We start from the raw sequence: 18185 nt of genomic DNA on the forward strand, positions 1-18185 counted from the left end.
CCAAAAATATCCTATAGGAACACTTGATCATAGCCTCATGTACAAAAAAACAAAACAGACAGTTGCTGCACATAACAATACACTATGCAAGATAGTCAGTTCAGGATGGGGTGCAAAGCAAAGCAAAGTCATCTCCGTACAGGCCATGAAGGCCCTTCGAGGGGTAGAAGGTAAAGGCTTCCACTATCCACAAGCTCGGCACTTGATGGGGTAGAGTGGTTAGCTCTACGCCCGGCCGCCTTTGCCCCCAGGAATTAACCTGGTACTCATTTTTGGTGTAGGCTGCGTGAACCTCAGGGCCATGTGCACCTCCAGAAGTGGAAATCTTGTTTCTTAAATTTTACAACTTCCATTGCAAGTTATAAATCTCATTCCGTAATATTTATAAAATCCTCCTTATCAATACATAAGGAGGATTTTACAAATATTTTCATTTACAACTTCCAGATGGGGATTCGAACCCATGTCCTTCTGGGCGAACTGAGCACGCCTTTACCGCCTCGGCCTGGCAGCCCCTCAGGATGAGGTGCACAACCACAAAATTTGCAGACAACTGCTTTGTCTTTAAAGTTTCTCAGCTGGTGAATAAGAATCCCTGTACGGTGCTGGTCCATGCATGCCAAATTACTCTGTAGAACTGTTACAGGCTGTCGCAGACGAACACTAACCGGCAAAGTATGACTGGTTGAAATAGCTCCAACTTTGAATAGAAGGAAAGTTTCAGCATGCCAAGACAAAACTATGTGCCAGGAGAAAACTGTGGCTGCAACAAATGGAAAGCATCCTCTGTATCCATATAGGCCTAAAATCTCAAAACAGTTTCTTCCCAAATGACATTACAGCAAAAGGTAAATAACGGAAATCTTACCTTGTATTACTTGTACAGGAGAGATGTACCGGTATTCATTATGTTAGTGACATGCAGCTGCGAACTTGCATTCGAGAGATAGAGGGTTGAATCCCAAGGTCAGCAGACCTGAAGATGGTTTCACATTTTCACACCAGGCCACACTGTAAATAAGGCCACAGCCACTACCTTCCCAATCCTAGCCCTTTCCCATGCTTGCGTTGCAGAAAACCTTTGATGTGTTCGTGAAGTGTTAAACGAGTAGAAAAAATTCATTATGAATGTCATGAACCCATCAGCCCGCCAAAAAAGTATATTTACTTTTATAACTTAATCATCCATACTTCCAATAAGTATTCCCAATGCCAGTGGATTTAATTTCATGAGATACACCTAAGAAAATGGAAATTGCAACACCCAGAAGGAGTGGTGCTACATAGCTGCAATTGAACAAGCAGGACGAGTGTTCGGTTGTGCTTCGATGATTACACTTTCAGATCCCTCTGACCGCAAGTTTGGACAACAGTCAATACAGGATGTGCCCACCACGAGCTGCAATACATTGATGAATTCATCGAGGCATGGAGTCAATAAGGCCCTGGATTGCTTCCTGAGGAATTGTGGCCCATGCTTGCTACACTGCACGGGTCAGTTGTTCCAGAGTTGTGGGTGGCTGAGGACGGTTGGCCAGTTGTTGACCCATTATGTCCCTCACATGCTCAATAGGACTGAGGTCCGGGAATCTGGCGGGCCATTCTAAGGCTGTGATGTTGTGCAGAGCTTTTCTGGAGAGCGTGCAGTGTGAACCCGGGCATTGTCCTGCTGAAACATCCCATTAGCAATGTTCGCCATCATAGGGACAATCACTGGATTGAGTACCCTATCAACGTACTGTCGAGCAGTCATAGTGCCCAAAACAACCACTAAGTGTGATTTCACATTAAAGCCGATAGCTCCCCAGACCACAATGCTTGGTGTTGGCCCTGTGTGCCTCTCGACAATAAGATCTGGGCGGCCCCTCTCCCCGGTACGTCAGCGCACACGATTCCGGCGATCACTGCGGGCAAGACATCATCATTAAAGACGACACTATGTCATTCGTTGACCCACGTCGATCTTTCTCGACACCAGGCCAGCCTTACATGTCGCTGTTGTGGGGTCAATGGAACACCTTCTGCAGGGACACGGACTAGTAAGCCAGCTGCACACAGGTGATTACCAACTGTTTGTTGTGTATCGTGGGGTGCCACAGCTGCTCGAATTTGCGCTGCTGTTGCATGGGGTTCCATCCGGGCCATCCGAATGATGCGGCGATCCTCTCTCACAGTTGTCCATCGCGCTGGGCCTGTGCCAGGTCTACGAGTGTGGGTACCTTCATTTGACCACTGCTGCCATACACATTGTACCGTAGATGCCTGTCTGCCAACACGTGCAGCGACAGTCCTTAGCGATAATCCAGCCTCACACACTCCAATTATCCGAGCCCTCTCAAACAGCGACAGTTGTTGATAGCACGCTCTTCTCTGTTGTCCAGGCATGTTTGACGGGGAACACTTCATTGCACAGACTGCAAGTCAACTACGCTACACCAGAGTCCGTATACTGGAGTTGATTCCTCCGCGACCAATCACGTGGGGAGACCTATAGCAACAATCCAATGGGTCTGAAACTTTGATTGTTTACATACCCAGAGGTGCCAACCTTTGAAGTGGATTATCAGTAATTGCCCCCCGCCCCCGAGAAAAATTTTGAGTCCAGTCCAAATCATGCTCCTTCCTTCTCGATAATGACACCCCTTTTGCCCTTCCCTCTAGCAACCTATTCAAAAATATATCATATTACACAATAAAATTTGCAAAACAACCTGAAAGTTCTTTGATAAAACAGGTAGAACTCCATAGGCTACACTGCAAGGATTATTACATAAAATGTTACTTTAAATGCTGCTCATTCCTTATCGCTTCTTTCACACGCAGCAGTTGCTTTTCAATGTACTTGTTCTTGAAGCATCCTTCCCACTGTGATAACATTTTCGTCTTCTGAACCATAAGCGATTCCAGTGCAGATGTGCTTAATGCAGGCCTCACTTCTTTCTCAATCTTTCTGTCAACTGTCAGGCACACTTAACACATCAAATACAACATTACTGAAGGATTTATAGTGGAGAAGAGCAGCGCCTGAACTCCTTCATTCACAATGAATGTTACAACGCTTATGGTTAGCAAAAGGAAGTCACGAATGAATAAGTATCGAAACAAGCATTGAAACGAGGATGATTTAGGAGAAAGGCTCGAGGATGGTTTAGGAGAAAGGCTCGAAGGATTGAACATTTTTCCTTCTTTTCTCTTTTTCCGTAGAAAATTATTTTTTCGTGATAATGTCATTTTCCGTAATAATGTCTCCTTTGACCGTAATTCCGTAATCATGAGGTGAAATCCGTAATAGTTACGGACAATCCGTAATAGTTGGCACTTTTTCATACCTATATGGCATCGTTCCATATCTTGAAATTCAACACAAACGACCAATACCTTCATGGTGTTGCAATTTCGATTTTCTTAAGTGTATGTTGTCATTCCAAGAAATAAATAAAACTAGTTAGTTACCAACTACTGCACAAGAAAAAATTCTAAACAATTTTGGTCAATGGCTAACATGAAACACGACCAGGTGGAGCATTTATTAAAGAGTAAGCAGAAATAATTTCACGCTCTGGCATGCCGCAGCACTATAAATATGCTGCAGGTGGTACATCTAACAACTAGCATGAGGGACCATTATTTAACTTATAATAAAGCTCAGAAAGAATACAAAATAGAACTGTGAAGGGGCCCCCAAACTATGAGGCTGTCTTCATGGTTACAACCGGAAGAACAATCCCTCCAGACCAAGAGTGTGAATGGAAAGCCCATAACAGACTTTGAAATGGAGTGGGAAGATGCAAAGGAAATTGACAGAAATGGGGATATCTGGGCAATAACTATACTGCACTATGTACATGCGTAGAAACCCAGACAGTATGCTTAATCAGTGCCCACTGGCTCCTGTAACCTGTATTCAGTACAATTAAACCTATGATTCGAATGAGTCTCTATGAGTAACCTGTATTCAGTACGATTAAACCTATGATTTGGATGAGTCTCTGCGAGTAGCACAGTATTGGGCCAACTTAGAGTAATTGGTAAAACTTTACTAACTAGTTTGCAAAAAGGAACATGGAATGGCATGGCTCACATGATGTCACAGAATGCTACACAAGGCAGCCATCTAAGGAACTTTGGTCAGGCTAGTGACAAGAACATAACCAGAATACTACATACGTCCGGCTACAGAAAAGAACATTGGTATGGATAGGTTACGTCCATTTAACAACAAGACCATTGGTCTGGATTTGTTAAGTCTTATTAGTAACAAGACCACAGGGCTAGATTGCTTAGGTCTGGATAGTGACAAGACCACTGGGCCTGGAGGGGGATAAACAGGATCAAAGAGCATTAACCCCCCAAATTAAACCTGTGAAATGGCTCACAGTCCTCTACTATCCCCTGTGAAAATAATGGGCTGTGACTAGACCATCAGTTAAGGATAAAGACTACTGGAGAGTTATGTTGCAGATGCTGCAACTATATCCAGCACATTCAATGGCATGTCACTTTCATTATTTTCACAGAATGTGGTAGCGGTGGGGTCACACTTAGGTGCCCAGCAGCCAATAGGAACACAGGAAATGGCAGCAATTTAGAGACTGATATAGGTTTTTTTTGCTAGTTGCTTTACGTCGCATCGACACAGATAGGTCTTATGGCGACGATGGGACAGGGAAGGGCTAGGAGTGGGAAGGAAGCGGCTTTGGCCTTAATTAAGGTACAGCCCCAGCATATGCCTAGTGTAAAAATGGGAAACCACGGAAAACCATCTTCAGGGCTGCCAACCGTGGGGTTCGAACCCACTATCTCCCGAATACTGGCTGCACTTAAGCAACTGCAGCTATCGAGCTCGGTGGACTGACAAGGTATTGGTCTTAATTTTTCTATAGATAAGAATACCTCTTGGGGCAGATTGGAAGGTCCCTGGCAGGCATAAAGGAAGTATCTCTTCTCTCATCTACTTCAAGTATCAATACACATCATTTTTGCATGATTTTCATCCCCACTTCTTTTAATACTCAGCCACTTCAGACAATATATAAACATTCGTAGGCCCAATGTGTAACTAACCTGTAACCTGGGAAACCGGGGAAGGCACACTTGTAGAACTACTCTCTGTAGCTAAGACTTTAGTCTTCAATGATGGAGGTAATGCAGCATCTAGAATTCATAACATAATACTGGTAAATTACGTACCATGATAATTTCCAGAGTAAATAAAAAGGCACAACTGTTGATTTACAATCAAATCACATAAAATTTTTGGCTTATCCCAAAATTTTAATATCAATCCACTCACCAGACCCCAAAGTTCCACCGGACTGATTCAGTATATCTTGCCGTTCCTTTTTTCTCTTCTGCAGCTTTTCTCGTAAACTGTTTCTTTTGCTCTTAATAGCCTGTATTTCTTCCCAAGCATCTGACATGTTTATTCAGTAAAAGTAACAGAACTAGTGAACAAAAATAAATGTTTAAAATCAGACCAACCGTAGACTACTGTAGGCTATTCATACCATTTCAATATAACCTCAAAGGTTACGAAAGTCAGCAAATTCGAAATTACACTTATAATGTTTTACAAATCAGCCGTCATTAAAAACAAGACTACGTTTATTCAAAACGAGCCAAGTTTTTTAAAATATCACGGTACGCATCAGAACAGTTCTTCATTACAATCAAACATCCACACCATGCTATAATAACAAAACTGAAACAACACAAACACAAAACCACAACAAAACACAACATTCAATTCGATAGTCGATAAGCGACCCAGCGATTCAACGATTGTGGCCAAATACAGTAGAGACAGTACACGACACTGAGCGAGATATCGAGGGACAGCTATTGGAGCTCACTCTAGCGGATAGACCTGAACGGTTCTGATTCTGTCATAAGAGCACGTGTATTTTTGTGTGAAGTTTTTGGTGTTATTTATGCGTTTTCAATGAGTTGACGTAATTAAATAGTAGCGTGTGTCATTCCTTGATATCTCCTCTCAACATGAGGGGAAAGGTACGTGCTGCAGTAATTACGTAGTAGAGAAAAATGTGCGCTCGTTCTTCAGGTTCCCTCGTGACAAGAACATGTAAGTAATATTGTGTTTGCATATATATATTCTTCCAGTGACAGAGATTTTTATAGTACTTCATAATCTTATGACCTGCTCGACCCATGTTTTAACGGGCTTAAAATATAATACGCATATTTTATTGTATAGTGCAGCAGTTAACCTTCAATACTGATGTGTTGTTGTAGGTGTGATCTGTGGGTTGTGAAATGTCACAGAAGCGATTTGGATAAAGTGTACAAAAAGAAGGGACGTTACGCTTGTATAAGAATTATAAGATCTGTTCAGATCATTTCCAGGCCAGCGACTTTAAAAATCCTCGACTACACAGCCAAGGGTATGTTACATTTTTACTCTAATTGTACGTAAATATTCCTCAAAGCATCACTATCGACAACATTTTCAAACTTTTATTTCTTTTATCCCTCTTCTCAGATTAAAGCCGGGATTTTATAGATTTTCTTTCTGTTAGTGGACTTCATGTTAAGAGGAAAATTGTCCAGCTATTAAATGTTAATTCATTGCATCATATGTGTAAGGAATGTGCCGATATTTTTATTGACAAATGTCTTAATGTGATGATACATTGTTTTTAAATGAGGAAAAAAGACAAATCCAACCGTAAGATTTCAGGCAGGTATGCTAAAGCTAAAAAAGTAATGCATAAATGAAAGATCAAGCCATTTCACAGCAGTCCATTTCACACCTTGTTTATATGTCTAATTTCAGTCTTTGAATAATAACCTTTTAAATAATTCTTCATTCATTTATCCAGAATTGCTTTAGCAACTTCGAAGTTAATATCTCAATACCACTTTCTTTCTAGACGTAATTTATTTATCCATTTCCGTATATATATTTCCATTGATATTTGAATTTAGCGCGATTTGTTCAGGTCAAGTCACTAGGAGCGCCACCGTCGAATTGTCTCCCATTTTAGCAAGGCGAAATCCGTAAGTGTCGTGTATTGTCTCTACTGTATTTGTTGTGGGAAATCGGTCACAAAATGAACTACGTCTGCCATACCAAGACCGACTCTAATCAAGACCATCTACGGTCTTGCCAAGACCGAATCCAATCCTCAGAACGTTTCTACTATTCAATGAAACAACTTTGCTGCAAGTCCTTAGCAAAAGGGCGAGTAATTGCAGTTCTTGTATTTGTCTACAAATTATTTTACAATCGCATTAGTAGCTATAACTTGCTCTCTCTGTTCAACTTGTCTGTCCCTAATCCATCTACACGCCCAAAACATGTTACTTTCTACTGTTCTAGATCAAGAACCCAGCAACATAGTAATTCGCCAGTGTTAAATTCAATGAAAATATTTAATAAATATGGCAATGAGTACAGACTAGATATATTTGCAACTACATACACATGCATAGAAAAACAATGTAAACAAATTACTTAATTGTTTTCTGTTCTAAGTTAAAATCCCACTTTGCTGACTCCTATTGTTAAGCTCATAAATTTAGTTATCTTTCTAGTTTCTGGTTATACCTTCTACCTCATCATCATTATTGTCTTCAATAACATCACTACCATCATGTATAATTACAGCACTAATGCAGCTTTAAAGCAGTTCGTAATCATTTTAATTGTACTATTTTAAATACCTTGTTATACTATGTGCATATGTAACTGAATATTTGTAATATTATATTACTGAAGAAAAGTGTATTTTTATTTCATTTATGACTTTATTTTAGAAGGACTTTTATAAGAGGCATTATAATTTTAATTTAATATTTGTTTTTATCTAATGTAATAGTATATGTATACGTGTTTCACATCATTAGGTGTGCACCTGTCTGAAGCACAGTAAATAAATAAATAAATAAATAAATAAATAAATAAATAAATAAATAAATAAATAAATAAATAAAGTGTCCATCTGACCTTTATATAACCACACTGCAGTGGACTACGCTTCTTCACCAATTTGCAGGGTACCCATTGTTAATTATAGCAGGTGACTTAAATTCTCACCATACCTCCTGGGGTTGTGATGTAGACTTCTCAAATGGTAACAACATACTTCATGCTGCCTAAGAGCATCACACATTAATTTTGAATGATGGATCACCCACTAGGTTAACTGCTCCGGGAGTTTCTCGAAGTGCAGTAGACTTATCCTTGTGTAGTATATCATTAGCTCGTAAAATGACCTGGAAAACCATCAAGGACGCACACCTGAGTGATCATTTGCCCATTTTTCTCACAGTCGGAGTCAGTAAACTTAATCGGATTCAGGTGTGTCAAACGTACAAATCCTTCCATCGAACACTAAAAAATTTTAACCCCCATATCTTTCATAATTATATTTTGACACACATGCAACATCATGGGGCTGCACCGCTAACACATCTCCAATTAATGGCCCTTATAAAACAATATTTAGATATGCATCATCTTTTATTAGTGACTATACCTAATTTGTTCATACCGTAGCTAAAATACATTGGTGGGATAATCAATGCCACCAACCGCTTGTGATGAGAAAGCATCTTTTTAACGTATATCGTCGTGCCTTAACACCACAAAATTATTTCACTCTTAAAAAGCGTACTGACAAATTCCCCATGACTTCCTATATCTAGCGAGCAATTTATTAATTGATCGCCAATTATGGATGAAAGCTCCCAGCCACCCCATGCACACTAGGTCTACTTCGCAAGGCCTCCCTCAAGGGGATATATTGAGTGGTCTATTTCTTGCATTATACTTACAGGACTTTGGAACATTTGGTTACCAGGACAGCTTGAATCATCACCTTTGCAGATGATATACTTATTTACACCAGCCATGCAAACATAGATATATGTTTGCACAATATAATGACCACCTTGAGAGAGGTTAATGCCTGGTTTTTGGTAACGGTTTTCAACTTTCCCCTGATAAATTTTCAGCCATGATCTTTACACATCACATGCAGTATGATACCTCCCGTAATATGATGGATTCTTTTGCAATTCCTATTCGCAACGTTCATCGTTATTTAGGGATACCGGTGCTTATTGATCATAAATATTCTTGGAAACCTCATTTTCGGAAGCTAAAACAACAAACCAACTATGTACGTAAATATTCTTAAATCAGTTTTTCGGCGGCAAAGAAGAGCAGACCCAAAGCTATGGTTTGGCCGCGATTAGTTTACGGCGCTCATCTTTTTGACACTTCTTCTGGGACCCAGCTACGAGCCTTAGATCTTATCCAATATAGTGTCTTCCGCCCTAGTCTGGGTGTCCTAAAAACAACTCCAACAAATGGGTGACTAGTAGAAGCTGGCGAGCAACCATTACATATACGAAGATTGCTACCAGCAAAAAAATACCTACTAAAGAAAATGTCCATGGCGCGAAGTGTGATCATCCCCAAAATCCAGCTCTTATATGAACATTTCTAACAATATATCAAGGGAACTATGTCACAGCCCGCCTTGGTTACGGCATATAAGCAAATTTTCACCCTGCCCCATCTGGCATTTCCACTCAATATATTACAAACCGCAAATCATTATCCCTTCTATAAATTCCTTCAATAACTGTATAACTACGCATCAAACTGCCATGGCAACTATTAAGCGCCTTCGATTATCCAATTTTGATATTGTACTTGACATTTATACTGACGGATCTAAAACTAGGACAGGAGTATAATCTGCCATTTACTTTCCCCAACTTGCAATCTTCAAAATAATTTTCATTACCATCTACACTGTCTATTTTTACAGCAGAAATTTTTGCTGTTCGGCAGGCTCTCTTATTTATTAACGATTCCCATGACAGAAAGAATACTATTTATACTGACTCGATGAGGGCCCTCCAGTCGTTAATTTATTTTAATACATCTCTCAAATGGTATGTGTATAATGTTAAAAAAAATTTATGACCTGGAAATGGCTGGGCAATATATTACATTAGTTTGGATTCCTGGGCATAAAGGTATTTTCGATAATACTACTTTAGATCACTTGGCCAAATAAGCGGCCTTAGATACAGCTGTAGTATTTGACATCGCCCACCCGTTTAGTGATTTACTAAAAGAAGATAGCAATAATCAATGGAATGATTTTTGCCAATCCACTTCCAAACACAAATGACGATAATTATTATTAGGAACTTCAATCCTCTGTGTGCACTAAACTTTGGTATTTCACAGAGGATTATACTCGTCGCCATGTAACAAATATTATCAGATTAAGATTTAATCACGCACTCACACAATATAAACACAAATTTCATCTCCAAACATCCGCTTCGTGTCTATAAATGCCGGTCTCCACTGATTAACATTTAACACCAACATGTTAAATTTAATATGTTACAATTGACATGTATATCGTGATTGTGTCTTCCATTTGACTTTGCATGTTAACTCAGTATGTGAGGTTAACACTTTTAACATGTTAAAAAACTTAGCGTCCCTCAGCTCCCAATACAGTCGAGTACTGCAAAAAAATCAAAAGTCGGGTGCGGGAGCGGACGAAGTTTATACTTCAAAGTGGTTTGCTTTTGAAGCAATGAGGAGGATGAAGCCAGGAATTGTTTCTAATAAAACTGCATTTCTAAGTCATAACAAGAAGCAACAGTGGCAATAACAAAGTGCCAAATTCTCTTCATCTGAGTCCGTTGTCCTTATTTGAAAATACTAGACACCACCTAAATGTATTACCACACATTGTTATGATGAACTACTTAGAGCCTATATATAAAGAAATAAAGTCAAGTTTAACATGTTTATTAAGTGTGGACACAATGTTAAATGAAACAGTATTCAACATTTAACATGTTGATGGTGTCACCAGTTAACATTTAACACTTTTAACATCTAACATGTTGTTGTTAAATGTTAATCAGCGGAGACCGGCCTTATGCGGTGAGGTTGCGAGTGATGCAAATCATATTTTTTTACTGTAAATTTTTTGATGTCCCTCGCAAAAACATTTGCAAAAGTTACCACAATTATGCATTCCTTTTCCAACCAGTATATCATTTTTGCTACATCAACCTTCTAGGTCCATCATTAATGTAATTGATTGTTTTATTGACCAAGCTCAGATTATCGTTTTGATAAGATCCCTGCTACCAATATGACACAGAAAAAAAAGGTTGCCTTATGTCATATATTTTTTTTTCATAAATCCCTTTGTCTGCAGTCACTTTGACGCTACGTAGAACATTTCCACTGATTTGGTCCTCGATCTTCTTTCAATTGTTTTACAGATACCGGTCATGTATAGCTCGTCGTTTCATTCCTTCTTCGTCGCTCCGTAATTCTCCTTGTACTGGTAATGCTTCATCGCCTCACCATGTTTTGATATTTTCCCTCTAGCATCTATCCCACTAGAGTTTTTCCTATACTTGTTGTATCCATTATATGTCGATTCGGTCCTGTCTTAATGGGTATTAATCCTTATAGTCTTGTATGTCGAGCAACTCGTTGGCTGGATGGTCAGCGTTTGTTATTTAACATCCCTGCAACTCACATACCACACATAACCCTATCCACCACAACACGCAGTTACCTACACATGGCAGATGCCTCCCACCCTCATCGGAGGGTCTACCTTACAAGGGCTGCATTCGGCTAGAAATAGCCACACGAAATTAAATTATTAAAATGTCGAGCAGAGCATCAGAGTGCCCGAAAAAAAACATTAATGTAACACAACTTTACGAGGTGGTGCTTTACATAAATTTGTGTGAACAGTGTTGTAGAAGAAACTGTGATTCTTGTTCTGGTGAACTCCTAATGTGAATACTCTCCTTCTTGAACAGCAGTCTTACAGTACTTATATGACTTTTATTTCAAGTATATCAAATTATAAAAGCTACCTTAAAGCCGGCTTTACATTTACGAGTAAGGCTACTCGGACTGACTCGGATAAGAAATCGTAAATGTAAACGATAACTCTTACGTACTCGTAGCTCGTATACGAATAGCAATCAAAGTAGAGAGGCTTCCGACTTGCATCCGAGTTAGACTGTTTTAAAAATGGCGGAGACTAAATACTGCAGGATGTCTCGTGAAAATCTGGAGGAGTTCATTAATTTATACTACAGAGCGGAGTGCCTGTGGAATGTTAAGTGTTCTCAATATCGGGACATCAATGCGAGATATAAGGCCTATGAAGTTAAACATAACTACGGATCTAGTTAAAAAGAAAATCAACAACTTTTGGAATGAACAAGGAAAAAGTTGAGGCTGATACACGCGTCAAGAATTCTAATGATTTGAAGCTATCTCCAGTAGCTAAAAATCTGAGTCACTGCCAGTTCAGCTAAGAATTGATACAACTTCTCATCTGAGTGTTTTCTTTGGGGATATGAGGGGCAACCTAGAAAAAATTAATTACTAATAATATGCCAGTATTTAGCATATCGGTACCGGTATTATAAAAGTCATTTCGTCCACTTACCAAAAGGTACAACATTTCAAATGTACTAAAATTCATCCTTAAGAAGTCTCTATAACCATCTCCTCCCTCGTTTAATAAATCAGCTAATAAATGTTCCTGTATTCCAAAAACGGGTCTTTTCTTCAAGGATTCTTTAACCCAAAAAGCTCCTGACTTTTTTCGCTCATTCTGTTGTCTTGTTTTAAAACACAACAGCAAGATACCAGCCATTGTAAGACGTTTTCATCTGCTTGGAGCCATATTGGAAACGGTACTCTTATACGAGTAAGCACCATAAATGTAAACGTGTTTCCTACTCGTATATGTAAAGCCGGCTTACAGTACTTATATGACTTTTATTTCAGGTATATCAAATTATAAAAGCTACCTTAATGGGCAAAATAAGATTAGCCCAATCAATATCAAGTAGGAGAAGAAGAAAGAAAACAATCATTACCTAAGAAGAAGAAGAAGAAGAAGTACCTCTCTTGTCGTAGAAGAATGATATTGCTTTTGTGCAGTTCTTTGCTTCGTTGCACGTTGTTTTGAAGTCGGGTAGCTCGCGTGCAGTAAGGAAAGTGTGGTTTCGTCTTACTACAACGTTTTGTGTTTGTTGTGACATTGTATTATAAATTAAATACAACAAGACAGCTTGCTACTACGAAACAGGAGAGGATTACTTTTGTTACTTAATAGCTTCATATTATTGGCAACATTGTTTCTTATCTTATTTGCTGATGATGAAAATATATTACCATTTTATGTTCAGAAAGGTTAGAAGTTTGTAAGTTAGGTATTTCAGGAGAACTTGAAGAATTTTTATTGTATCCGCTGGTGTCGGAATTGCCTAAAAGATGTCAACGGTAGCGATACCTAAGAAGCTTCCTTTAATCGTCATCGAAGACGACGTATTGTTGCCCAGTGCGACAATGCGGATTCCTGTCACACGCACTTCGAGGTGAGATATGCTTCTTTTTTCGCCTTTCAAACCTGTAGGGAGTACAACTAATTTGTTCACATTGATCACGCTTGAAGTTCATCTGTTGGCCTACCGCAAACTAATTCTGTCTGTATAAATTTGTATAAATTGACTTCTGATATGCATTGTTGAGATTTCTTCAACCCGTCAAAGTCGAGACACATTGTACGAAATAAATCAATGTACTTTGTATGAAATTATGTTGCATCCAGTAGGCTGAAGAAAAAAAGCTCTTAATGCACAGGAAAGATGCTCCACAGAACATGTAGTGCTTAAGGGTTCTTGCTTGTCGGTGGCATTGGTCAATGAAATGACTGAGCTGGTAAGACGTGGGCTGTTTCGTTCCTAGTAAGTGAACTGTGAACTCACAGGAATTTTTTAGTTCACTCACTTGTCTATGGTAATTGAACCAGCACTGAACATGTAGTCCCATTCTATGCTTGTAGACAAAATTCTTGTGCGCTGATGTCACTGAGCACACATCCTTTGAGTACAGTTTCTGTCCATGTGTATCAGAATTTCCACGTAGTTTCACTTTGACGGGTATCCTTGATGAGACTGAACCTCTGGCTGGATTCCTGTATGGAAGCTTTTATGCAGTACACATGCACAATATTTCATTGGGAATTGCAGTATGCCAAGTCCCCTTGCTGTACCTGCCATTCTGTTTAATAACTAGGGCCTACCAGTATACTGGCGTGCTGCGTCCAAGTCAAATGCAAAAGGTAAAAATCACCATTTCTTGCTACGAGAGCTAACACGAAGTGAATAGGTATTTTCATCAGATATGTTGACCCCTTCCATGTATTTTTTGTACTTGAAGACAAATGAACAGTCCACCTGAATTTTTCTGTGCTTGCCTTCATTAAACCCAACTCGGTCTGCTTTTGTTATTGGAGAGACACAATGTCTGTTGCTCTGAATGAGATAGTTTCATGAATTTATATTTTCATCTGTTTGACTTTCTCTAAATCACAGTTCCCCAGTTGGTCATCACAGATGATTCCTTTAACACCATGTTCACGAAGAAATTGAACGCTTGAGAAAGTTATAGAGGTTGTATGGTGCGCGACATGCTGGTAGCCTACTTTCAGTTTTGAGGACAACTACTTCTCACCTATACTCGGACTTCGGGAAGCCAAGCTTATTTAACTCCTTGGTGCAGTGCGAAGGCTATGAAGTAACCAAGTCGTGTTGCAAGTTACATAGGCCCTAGTATGTAGCTGAACTGAACGGTGTTCCATGGATATGTTGCTTGGTACTGTAATAGTTGTAATAGGGAACCATTGTTTTATCCACTACAAGATGGTTTGATTGGGTTTTTTCAAATTGGTGGTCAAAGTTTTGATTTATAATTTTGAAGTAGGTATTCTTTTATCTTGTCAAATTTGTCATTTAGGGGGAGGTTCAAATTATCATAAATTTGCAAATACTGATGAATTTCTGCAAATTATTTCTTCTTGAACTGTTGGAAATAAAGTCTTCGTTTACATCTGGTTTTGCTTGAAAAAAAATTTGTACGTTTTGCACTGATCAACAATGGTATAGCAGTATAAACCCTTGTATCATCTGAATATATGTCTATATAGTATAGGTACCTCTGCACAGCGTATAACTTGGACATTAATTGATTTATCACTAGACAGTAACTCAGAACACTGAACTGAAGACTGTTGCAGTCTATCATATTTTGAAAGTTCTCCCTTTCACATTACCTCCTTCCGATCGCTCCATTGGTGGGGGCAGTAGAATACATGCAAGGCATTTCCTGCTTGTTGCATGAGGCTCTTAATTTGGGAGTGTGGTTTGGCGATCATGGTTCCTATAGTTGTCTGGCATTGCTTCCACGTGTGTCAAGCTCCTCACTTTCATCTTTCATGTCCAACCTCTCTTGGTCAACTCTTGTCCTCTTCTGACCTTCACAGTATTAGGTTTGTGAGGCTTAAGGAGTTTTTCATTTTCACGCTCTTTGTGGCTCTATCCTTTATTTTGCTTATACCTTCATTCTTTGAAGTGTCAGGCCAGGGCTCCACTGTCAGTTTTTTACTGCTTTAAAATGGGAAGCTTGCTTTGTACTCAATGTGGCTACAAGGGCAGTATTTTACTGTGGCAGTACGAATGGCAGCAGCTGTTTCAAGGTCGCACTGCCGAGAAATAGGACGGGTTCCATTTACCTGCAGTAATTTCCTGTCTGTGCTCTGGCTTCACTGGCAGTATTTTACTGCGAACTTCGCTGTTGGACACTGCGGTCCTCTTCTATTGTGTTGTGTTGTGTTGTGTTTAGCTGTATTTGCTTGTTGCAATGGAGGTTCATGGTGAATTAACAATAATGGAAGTTGAAAAATATCCTGTTCTCTATAACCTTGCGAATGACAATTATAAAAATAGGAGTGCAAAAATTGAAGCCTGGAAGAAAGTCACTGAGGCCACCATCGGTGAATTGTACCAGACATTGGATGACAAGCAACAAAATGAAATAGGTAAGTAAATAAGAGAACATTACATACTATTCTTAAGAATATACTAACTAATTACATACGGTAAATTCTTTAACATTACACTTTACTTTGTATTAAAATGTGATCGTTAGATCTACAAATTATACTACAGTATTTTATTTTTCTTCATTTCAACCTTAACACCACAATTTTAATATATAGTCCTAAAGTAACAGTGTTTCCATTTATGTTTATGTTTCTATAATCTTTAACTTAGGGATACTTGTTTTGCCAAGGAACTGATCCCTCATCAGAACAAAAGTAATTCATAAACGTGTCCCTTATTTTAATACCATGTGTTGTAGCTCTCAGATATTGTGCGAGTATACTTTCCATTTCACAAGTCAAACTTTCTTCCAAATTGTATCCATCTCTTCGTCTAAAAGTTATGTAGAATACAGCCCGCTTTTACCATACAATCAGCAAATTCAATGTCAGCATCCAAAGGATGATGTAAAATTTTCTATTTATCAGACATGATCCCAAATGCACACTCTGCATAACGTCTGGCTCTAGAGTGTCTGTAATTAAAAATCCTCTTTTCTGCAGTAAGTGATCTTTTAGGAAATGGTCTCAATATTTGTGCTTAGCGCAAAAGCTTCATCAGCCACAAAAACAAAAGGGCAAGGGACTACTGAATTACTTGATATTTATCTTGGCTTAGGTATATTTAAATTACCCAAGTACAATTGTTGCCCGAAAGTTGTGGATTTCAGCACATTTGAGTCATTAAACCTTCCGTAAGATCTGACATATATGTAAGAAAAGCAGTGTTCTGCATCTGCCACAGCCATTAACACCATCGAAAAATAACTTTTGTAATGAAAAAAATTGCTTCCAATTAATGCTAGTTTCACGAGGCGAATATGCGTACCATTGATTGCGCCTAAGCAATGTGGAAAATTAGCCTTTGTTTTGAACTTATGTTCTGTTTTAATCCAGTCCTCTTCTGTTGGTTGTTTCATAAAGCTTCACATGTGTCTTTAACAATGTTCCATATTGTTTTACGGCCCATGCAGTATTGGAAGTGCAGTGATCGAAAGGAACATTCTGAAGCCAGATATCTGAAAGTAATTAAACACTGTTATTTTATTTATCCAAGGAAATGACATCAGATCATACAAAATGAGTGACCACAGGGGTCCTGAAACAAAATAGTAATTTCTTTCCCATGCTAAAATAATTGAAAAGATTACTTTCCCAAACATAGAACATAGAACAAGAGCTTACTTAACCCTTGAGGACTGGTGCGAAAAAATATAGCGCGAAGACTGGCGTATGGGTGTATTTGACCCGGATTTTTAAAATCTATTTTTAGCCATCGTGCACTACGTACAAAATAAATTTGCACCTGGACTGTTCTAATGAACTATTCTAAATCGTTTAATGTGATTTTTTTAACATGTATTCAATATAACATACAAAATAATTACAATAATTTAATGAATTGTAAAATGGGCCTTAATATTGGCAGGAAAGTATTTATCTTCAATTTCAGCCACTTAGGATCAACAATTCAAAGAAATGTTCACATTAATGTATAACACAAGTCTCAATAAACGTTTTCAGTCACTCACAAATCGTTACCTGTATTCTTCAAGAATTCATGGCTGTCCGAAATCTTCCCTTCTATTCATGCTGGCTGGTAGCGATACCCGTACACTGGAGACACATGGGAGTGGTGTATTGATCACAAATCATTATTCTTACCGAGCTGGATAGCTGCAGTCGCTTAAGTGCGGCCAGTATCCAGTAATCGGGAGATAGTGGGTTCGAGCCCCACTGTCGGCAGCCCTGAAAATGGTTTTCCGTGGTTTCCCATTTTCACACCAGGCAAATGCTGGGGCTGTACCTTAATTAAGGCCATGGCCACTTCCTTCCCACTCCTAGCCCTTTCCTGTCCCATCGTCGCCGTAAGACCTATCTGTGTCGGTGCGACGTAAAGCAACTAGCAGAGAAATCATTATTCCACAATTGTTGCACTCTGTTTTCGTCTTCCTGTCAGCAATGGAAGGGCAGTACCCACATCTTGTTCGGCCTTTCTTAGCCTACATATCCAGCTATGTTCGACATCAGTGAACGAAGAAAGTTCTCCATTACGGCTGGGCTTTTCATGTGTTCGTGGACCATTTCTTGAGACAGTTGCGTGAGAAAAGCTCGTCTAACTACCTTATCAGGTCCCTTTGATTGGTAGACAATGAGAGTATTTATGCCAGCTACATTCAGCATGGCACAAAATAC

At 39.0% G+C, this 18185-nt stretch overlaps 2 protein-coding genes across 3 annotated transcripts in view; one reads left to right on the top strand and one right to left on the bottom strand.

Moving 5' to 3' along the window:
* The window catches only part of Mettl3 (methyltransferase like 3), a 144217-nt gene extending 138535 nt beyond the window's left edge, over positions 1-5682 (bottom strand). Inside the window, exons 1-2 of the mRNA XM_067149938.2 lie at positions 5294-5682; positions 5065-5154 (exon numbers count right to left, since the gene is read on the bottom strand). Of these exons, the coding sequence (XP_067006039.2) occupies positions 5065-5154; positions 5294-5420 (217 nt within the window). The 5' untranslated portion in view covers positions 5421-5682. The remainder of the gene's footprint in view (positions 1-5064; positions 5155-5293) is intronic.
* A 7291-nt stretch (positions 5683-12973) lies between these two features.
* The window catches only part of LOC136876197 (lon protease homolog 2, peroxisomal), a 212228-nt gene continuing 207016 nt past the window's right edge, over positions 12974-18185 (top strand). Inside the window, exon 1 of one of the 2 annotated variants that reach the window (XM_067149939.2) lies at positions 12974-13425. In XM_067149939.2, the coding sequence (XP_067006040.1) occupies positions 13322-13425 (104 nt within the window). In that variant the 5' untranslated portion in view covers positions 12974-13321. Of the gene's footprint in view, positions 13426-15773; positions 15927-18185 lie in introns of those variants that run through there. The other variant, XM_067149940.2, reaches the window with a different exon arrangement.

Source organism: Anabrus simplex, chromosome 6 (assembly GCF_040414725.1).
Source record: "Anabrus simplex isolate iqAnaSimp1 chromosome 6, ASM4041472v1, whole genome shotgun sequence".
Lineage (NCBI taxonomy): Eukaryota > Metazoa > Arthropoda > Insecta > Orthoptera > Tettigoniidae > Anabrus > Anabrus simplex.